The sequence below is a fragment of the Micropterus salmoides genome, unplaced genomic scaffold (genome assembly GCF_014851395.1).
Source record: "Micropterus salmoides isolate LMB-PRFRI ecotype aquatic unplaced genomic scaffold, ASM1485139v1 Ms_hic_scaffold_1, whole genome shotgun sequence".
In the NCBI taxonomy this organism is placed as follows: Eukaryota; Metazoa; Chordata; class Actinopteri; order Centrarchiformes; family Centrarchidae; genus Micropterus; species Micropterus salmoides.
In genome coordinates, this window is record NW_024040040.1 from 14,160,479 (window position 1) to 14,169,499 (window position 9,021).

The window sequence follows — 9,021 nt, forward strand, 5'->3', positions numbered from 1 at the left end:
TACTTTAATATTCATCTGTTTTGCATGTGTGTTTAGGTGTCAGGATGCATGTCAGTTTTTGTCCAGCAGGACCTTTGCCGGAAATATTGCATTCTCTCTCTCACACACACACACACACTGACATACACACATTAGCTTAATGAGGTTGCTACATATGGCACCGACCGTGCAATGGCATGATTTTCACATGCACAACACACACACACATTAACACAGAGCCAAGGTTGCTATGGTAATCACAAGGGTCTCTCATAATCATCACTGATGGCAAATGATGACCACAGACACACAGTCGGTAACAAGATTTTAACCCTTACTAGGATTGCTTTTAAATCCCCAGATAATATTTATTCCTGTCACAAAGACGAACCAAAACAACTGAAGTCTGTCTTTTTACATCATTTTTATATATGATATTATTTGTCCGTTATAGTGACCCAGCCTGATGATAATAGCTAATGAAAGCTTTAGCTGAAAGCACTTTACTGTCCAGCCCTCCGTTGAACTATTTTATATATTTATTGATATGCAGAATCACATCAGCTTCCTCACTGTTTGAAAAACAAATGATCTCTGGGAAGTGCAGTGCAGGAATATCACACATAATGGGTGATTTGCGACTTATTTTATCAACAAGCCATTCTTACACTACATGTTCTATCACCTGTTAGATATAATTAGTAGGACAGGAGCCTTGCTGGGGACACCCTGTGTACCCTGGAGCTCACTAAGGGGCCCCCGATTAATGTGGGATGTGGGAGCCACACATCACATCAACGTACTCCATAAAGGTCCCTTGTTGGAACAATGTGGTGCCACGTACAGTATATTGACCTGAAACACACGTTTAGAAAAGTGGTTTCCCTGATGATAAGTGTGTGCTTCTCTTCTGCAGTGTTGCAGCATCAGGAGTGGGTTTCATCCTGGTCATCGACAGACGACTGGATCGATGGGCCGCCGTCAGGGCTACCCTGCTCCGCATCGCTGTAAGACCCTGTGTGTTTATGTGTATATGTGGGGAGGTGAAGCAGGAAATTAGCCTAGGTGTGCAGTGGATCAGATTGTTTGTGGGCATCATATACTGCTGAGAAATATAAATAGCTGTTTTGGTGTTTGTGCATTATGCTCATGTGTTATTTGGATCTGCGTGTGTAGTTGCTGGTGTCAGCTATGTGTGTGCATAATTTGGTTTGTCACCACTTACTGGACAGTAATGGATGTTTTGGTTGTTCATGTGTGTTTACTGGCTTGTACAAACTGTACTCTGTGTGTGTCTGTGTGTTTTAGATTTTATTCATTAGCTGTGTGTAAGAAGGACATGTGCTTTCAAATTGAATTTTTTCTGTATCGAGGAATCGAGGCAGGAGAGGAGTTAAAAATAGCGTGTTATTGGAGTGGGTGGCGGAGTCTCACAGCGTGTGAACATAGTATGTGCAATGAGATACCGTCCTGTTAGAAATAGAAAGCCTAAACTGTGTGAGCCATCAGTCTCATTCTGTTTAATAATAATTTTCTTTTACCATCAGCCTTGTGTGCCATTAACCTACTAGCCTACTTCTTGGACAGTGTAAAACTTTCACTCCTCTCTAAGATGATGCATTGAAGAGGCAGTACGTAGAAAGCGAAGGTATCCAGGGAAATGCTTAAAAAGGGAAAGAGGGCCATGAGAACTGTGAAAAGAAAATATAAAAGCGCAGAGCAGTGGAAGAGTTGTTGATCAGACAAGCTTGAGAAGTTGTTACTGATGGCTGTTCTCTGAAAAAAGTAGAAAAGGAAACGGCTATATCTGAAGTGTGTGGTTAGGGTCACTGGTTGACCACTTTGTGATATATATAGCTTAAAGCAGATTTTCTGGTGAACAAATCTGAACAGTACAAGAGAAACATCAAATGATCCTTTTTTGCTTGATATTTATGTTAGTAGGACAGAGTCTCATTTATCTCTCTAGAAGCATCACATTTCACTTCAGTTTTCTGTTTCTTAATTCATTTGTTGTGAAATAGATTTTTGGCTTCCTTGATTTTTGCAATGTCCTCCACACACTTTCATCTCTGAATCATGATTCACCAGCTCTGCCAACATGCGGACCAAGCTTCACCACACCCTACACATCTGTTGTTAAGATGCTCATCCTGTATTACACCGCTTAGTGTGCTCAGTGTATGCAGATATATGCTAATGTATGCTAATTGGACACTGATTGTCATCAAACCTGATGGTTTTACCATAGTATTTCTTAGAAACTATCCCCATTTTGAAAATGAGTAATTATGAGGCTCGTTGCTTTAGTAACTGAATTCCACAAAGTCAGGCAGCTAACCTGTACACACATAAACATCTGCACACTCCCCCAACCAGCCCTAATGGACCATTCCAGATCTATTATCTTATTCCAGTCCATTGACCAAGTCCATGTCTTTCAAAGGGACACTGATGGACTGTGGGTTGTACTGATAGCAGGGAATCAATCAGTAGTTTTAATTGGTGTTATTGTAGCGCTGTGTGAAAGGGGGGGAAAAAAAACAAGATACATGGAAACAGTAAAGTGTAAATGTTGTGTTCTGAGAAGAAATTTATATTAATTCAGAACACTTCACCAAACACTAAACACAAGGCGCTTTGATCATTAATCATTATCATTTTATGTTTTTATCAATGACTGACAAGACCTTCAAGCCACAGTTTGACATTTCAAAAAAATATGCTTATTTGCTTTCTTACCAACAGTTAGATAAATACAACTCTGATGTTCGTTCAATATGAAGCTGGAGCCAGTATCCGGTTAGCGTAGTTTAGTTTAGAAATGTAACAAAATCCCAATACCAGCACCTGTAAAGCTCACTAATTAACATGTTATATCTCGTTTGTTTAGTCAGTATAAAACTGAAATGTAAAACAGAGGCTTTATCTGTGACTTCCTGGAGTCTTGGCATAAACCCCTATTAAATCACGAATTGTTGTTTTTAAACTTCGGTTTGAGTACGGATCAAACTAACAGGATAAAATGTGTTAATAAATTAGTTTTGGAGGTTCTGGTAGGTGGTTCGTTTTGTTGTCGTTTGTTTTTCCCCTATGGCCAGTCTTTCTGCTAAGTTAAGCTAAGCTAAGCTAACCGGCTTCTTCTTTGTATTTAACATTTAACATGGACATGAGAGTGGTATTGAACTTCTCTTTAAGTTTTCCCTTAATGAAGCTGTAAAAGTTAAGCAAATTAAACAGTCTACCTTCACTGATTTATACCACATGTTCCTTTTAGTGTCTGGTAGTTCCAACACTTGATTGAAAATATATAATCCTTCCCTGAAATGTTTTTGATTTTGCCTTAGATTATTGCAATTTGTGCTCTGTCTCTCCTTGATGACAGTAAAACAAAGGAAAGATAAGAAAGTGGTAAAGCGAAAGATAACATGAGTCTCATACCCTATCATACCCAGTAGTGTTCCCCAGTAAGGATCTCCCATGCTGCTCTTGCCTCTCCTGCTGATTGCCTCTCTCCTCTTTTCTTTATCCATTACTACACTTCTTTGTTCTGCTTCACTTCCCACACAGCACTGTGAAAAATAACATTTAAAACAAATGGGAATACTGGTTATATTTCTGTTGTTGAAAATTCATATTACAATGAGACGATTTAGGGCTCCTGTTTCTTAAAATAAAGCTCTTCCAAGTGTTGGAAGTAATTCTACACCTTCCTATTTCATGCTGTAAAGCAGCTCAATAGATCTACCACTGACCTGCCAGCCAGTTAGAGGCTGATAATCTTGTTGCCGTTGCTTTTGTTAACAGTAATTATTTATCGATGGCAAGATGCTGCACCTGGCATGTTTTGGGAAGGTCCAAACAATTGCACAGAGTTTACATAAAATAAGAGAGAACAAGGTGGAGAATTGGATGAAAAATATCACAGTCAACATCTTGTGCATCCCACCAGCAGATTCAGGTGACGAAAGCTTCTGAAATCTAGACTTTTACGTCTATTACATGATCCTTAAATATAACGTCCATTGAGAAACATACACCAGGTGTTTCAGCTACAATCCTCTGCTGGTTTTATAAACGGAGATGAAGTCAGAGTGTGTGGATTGTGTCCCGAGATGTCCATGGTGGAAGCAGGCAGCAATATAACTTAACCTGAAGGCATGACGAGCAGGTGGTGAGAGGAGTGTCTCACATGCTCTCCTCCCCAGTCCCCTCTGCTCGATCCCCCCTATGGCAGATGTCCTTCTTGGGCACGCCTGCTTTGTCCACCAGCCAATGATGCGCAGTCATACTGGAGATTGAAGGTGGTTTGTCTTACTGTGAGATGCTCCGCTCATCAATGCCGTTCAAGGTCACTCGCTGCCATTTGCTGGTTCGTTGCCAGAAAGGGGGGGAAAAAAAGGAATGGACTGCATTGTCACGTAAAGCCAGAGATCAGTGTACAGCTCATGCACAGATGCTCTCATGCTGCCTTGTGGATAGGCTGACGATCCACAGATGGCGCTGACCAGTAGTTTTTAGTCTCATGAACAGTGATTTGTTATTGCGGCAAATAAAAATGAGGATGAACTTTGACCTCTAGTTGATAGTCACTGTGAAATAAGCAACAAATGCTGCCCATAAAACTAGAGAAATTCAATATGTTAATAATGCGATATTCTTACGCTGCTAAAATGAATTGCATTAAGCCCCTTAGATCATTTGTTTACAATATTTCCACACTTGTTTGTTCAGAAAAATGTAGCTACTGTAAAGGGGCATGTTAGTAATTTACCTTTTATCAGTCTCAATCAGTCACCAAAGAATTAAAGCAACAGCTTCCTGTGGACGGCATAAATCATATATGTCACTGTCCTTCTTTTCTTTCTTTTTTTTTTTCCCGATCCCAGCAACCTGACTGTTTCAATTCCTTCCTGTCCTATTAGTTCGGTATCTTTTCTGGGTGGCTTCCACTTAATCAGCCATACTTACTCCACAGTGTTACCAATCCAAGTTGCATTAATTATAATAAAGGGTCAACAGGGTGAATCAACATGCATTGCACTCAAATGATGGGACACATCTCAGTCCATCTTTGTGATTTAGGGTAATAAATACAGTATGCAGTCATTCAAGCGCACAGGAACAATGCTGCAGGGCTGAAATGCAGACGGCTCAGCTGGTGCAAATGAGAGGTTAACAGAACTGCAGCCTCTGTGAAGATTCACTTCTGAATCTTATGATGATAAATTTCATGATGTCCAAAAGCAAAAGGAGTGATACCGACGGAGGAGGGGGTTGAGCATGTGGAGGGAGGTGGTTTAATATGGTGGCTATCCAGCTCCCAGGAGAACAATGTGGATGTCATTAGAGAACATGAGTGCCACCCCCCCCCCCCCCCCCCCCCGCCTCAACAAAAAAAGAATATAAATCACCCTGGTCAACAGAAAATAATATTCTAATCTTCATTATTTATTTATGTGTGCTTTTTATCTGTGAGAAGTGTGAGTGTGTGTGTGTGTGCGCGCGCACATGTATCTTTTAAGTGTATCCAGGGATGTGAATGCACATTAGCATGTCTGTTTATCAGTCAGGGGGGATGCACCGAGCAGATTGTGTATTGTCATGTTAATGCAGAGGTACAAATTAAGCCAAGACCTCTCAGGGTTTATTGAATTTAATTGCTTCCAATTACAGATATGTTATTGCTCACTGTGTTTTGTATGCTGTGTTATTGGTAATATATTTATATAATATATATTTTTGTCTAATTAACATGCACTCACACTTATTGGCTGAATTACAACTTGTGTTTTTATTGCATTTTTAATTCTTTCTTACAGATTATTACCTGCAGATGTGAGTTGCTGTAATTAGAGCAGAAAGTGAGCGTGTAGTGTTATTTAATGTGTAATTTTGGGTGGAAATCGGAAAGGAACCATGTAGAACGAGCTATGAATATGATGACTGTCACTCATCAATGTCACAGCAAGTGGAGTGTGTGAGCAGGTATTACTCATGTTGTGGGGACATGAATCTGTTTACACAGTCACATTGTGGGGACTCATAATGCCCCATAATGTAAATCATCACATTTTAGGGTTAAACTTAATGGTTACAGTTAGGGGTTAGGCTAAGTCCTGGAAATGAATTTAAGTCAATGTAATGTCCTCTGAAGAGATGGAAACATGACTGTGTGAGTGTGTGAGCGAGCCAAAAATAAATGAGTGGAAGAGCAGAGTGGAGCTGCAGCACCATCGACACTCTACACAGACAGACATCAGTTACTATCTGTCACCCTCTCTCTCCTTTAATTTGTCTTGCGCGCACACATACGCTGACTCTCTCTATTTCATCACTCTCTCACTCTTGCTTTCCTTCATGCTCTCTCTCTGTCTCCATCTCTCTGCGCCTTTTCCAAGGAGAACGGTTTCCATGGCAACGCCGTGCAGGCATTTCATGACTATGATATATGTATGTGAGAGTGCAGGTCTCCTTGTAGACTAAATTAAAGCCATGTACAGTATTTCTTTACTGATTTTTATAAAAGCACTCCGGTTGTCTGTTTGTTTTTTTTTACCGGATGTTCTCTGTGGTCCTGATGAATATCGGCTTTGCGACGAGGGATGCAGTCAGTGCGTGGCACCATTTTGTCAAGATTGTGGACACGAGTTACTCTGTTGTTTCCTCAGATCTATTAATACAAAACATTTCCAGATAAAATAGGAACGTTCTCAGACTGCTGTTGTACTATGTTAATGGTCGGGCTATAAGTTACTAGCCATTTGGTTGTTTGCATGAGCAGCAATAGCTAGCATAGCTCAGTAGACAATACTTCTACTAAAATGTTGTGTTTATATATTATTTATAAAGAAGCCAGAAAGAAATAGGAATTCCTATGATGTTTGAGTGGGAGGTGAGCTACAAGAAAAGCAGTGCAAATATTACAACATAATCTAAGCAAATCATATAAAATCTTTCAAATGTCTTGAATATTTTCAATGTTATTATATCTTTTTTGACATCTTCTTAGACTTTATTTATGGCAATGCTAAAGATTTCATGAGCTTGTCACACATCTCTGAGCTTGCCTCTGGCCCTGTGTGTGTATGTATGTACGAGTGTGTGTGCGTGTCTGTGTGTGTACATGTCATCCTACATCGATTTATGATGCCTAACAGGGTGGAGCAATTCACCCGGGCCTTTAGAGGAAGCCATCACCAGTATAGCCTTTCAGCTGAGTGGTATCTTGGGCTGTTGTCTGTGTAAAGGCAATTCTACGCTTCTAAGTTAGTGTGGAGGTGGAGAGATAAAAAACGGTGTTTATTGCCAAAGCCACAGGACTAATTTACCTTGTCACAGCAATCTCGATGAGAGGTGCAACAAGGGAACAACTGTAAAGGAATATAGGAGATTTAGTGGTCATTAAATCCAAGAAAAACTCTCTTCATGGTTGGTTCAGAATTGCAGTATAGGGGCAGTTGTTTCATCTACCTTCATACCTCATACCCAAGACTTTTCCTTTATGTACTGAAAGTGTTGAAGGATAATTCTAAATGCCTGTTTTCATTGGCAGGTAAAAACAGCTTGTGCTGCAACATAGTAAAGTATAAGAACGGAGAGATGCTTAGCTCCCCAAAAAAGACATCTGAGCTCCCCCAGAAGCGACAACATTTTGGAAAATCTGCACTATAAGTTATAGTTTTTCCATGGGAGATGAAAAGAAACAAAGTACTAATGAACAATGAATACTGATTACAGAAGTGTGAGGTGTATGATTAAAACATCATTTGGGCTGAACATGAAATCAGGCTACAGTGATGACTATCAAATAGGACTTGGAATGGAAGGAATGCATGCAAAGTGTTTTTTTGTCTGGTTCGGTTTTTAAATAAAAAAACAGTGTTACAGAAAATGTAATGCCTAGAAGGGAAGAAAGCAGGCATATTAAAACAACTCTGACCTACCTTTCTCTCTCAGGGTTCATTTCCAGGGAACTTACACTTGGTTCTGGTGTTACGTCCCACTACTTTGCTCCAGCGGACTCTGTCAGACTTCCTGTTCAAGTACAACAAGGATGAGTTCAAAATGAAGGTGCCAGTATGACTTGTACATTACATGTATATGTCTTTCCTTTTTGTATTTTATTATCTTCTTTAGGAATTAATTTTGCTTTCATTTATTATGAAACAAGGTCTCTTGTAAATTATTAAGGATTATCTTTGAATAAATAATGCGTCATATAATCAGTTGGTGGTGTGTGTTTATTTTATCAGGTGGTGATGCTTAGTTCCGTAACTGAGCTCCATGCCTATATCGACCCAGGACAATTGACCACAGAGCTGGGAGGCACGCAGGAGTACTGCCATGACAGCTGGATCTCACACCGCACTGTATGTGTATACACACACACACACACACACACACACACACACACACACACACACACACACATAAGGTTTTGAAGGAGATTTTCTCACATTTTAAAGTAAAAATCTTTTGACATAAAACTTATTTATAGAAAAAGAGATTTGACTCCAGTGTATGATTGCATAATGAATGGGCCTCTGTATATTTATATGTTCTGAATGTCTCCTCCGCAGGCAATCGAGGCATTCGCCCTCATGGTGAAGACCACGGCTCAGACCCTGCAGACGTTCGGCACTGAGCTTGCAGAGACAGAATTACCCAACGACGCCGAGGCTACCACCAACCTGCTGCACACACACACTCTGAAGAAGGATAAAATGAAGGTCAGATACGCTTCTATGTCTTTTCCATACTGGTTAACCAACCATATGTCTCATAGATATTTGGTGAAATGCTTTAAGGTGACTGCAAGCAGGAGACTTTGCAGTTTCCTTGAAAACGTTAGTGCTGAAGAAAATTATTTGTTTAATTTCCAGGAAGACCTGCAGGTGGCACTGTCTCAAGGGGGACGTCTGCTGGAGTGTATCAACGAGCCGTTACAGACAGACCCTGAATACAACATGACCTATGATGAGCAGGAAAATTTAGATACTGTACAGAGGTAGAGGAGAGAATTATTAGATACATAAATAG

The 9,021-nt window shown here is 40.1% G+C and overlaps 1 protein-coding gene across 1 annotated transcript in view; it reads left to right on the forward strand.

Moving 5' to 3' along the window:
* The window catches only part of LOC119915705 (guanine nucleotide exchange factor DBS-like), a 37,671-nt gene that overhangs the window by 24,438 nt on the left and 4,212 nt on the right, over positions 1-9,021 (forward strand). The window contains exons 4-8 of the mRNA XM_038735407.1: positions 896-986; positions 7,939-8,052; positions 8,235-8,351; positions 8,562-8,711; positions 8,865-8,989. Coding sequence (XP_038591335.1) covers positions 896-986; positions 7,939-8,052; positions 8,235-8,351; positions 8,562-8,711; positions 8,865-8,989 — 597 coding nt within the window. The remainder of the gene's footprint in view (positions 1-895; positions 987-7,938; positions 8,053-8,234; positions 8,352-8,561; positions 8,712-8,864; positions 8,990-9,021) is intronic.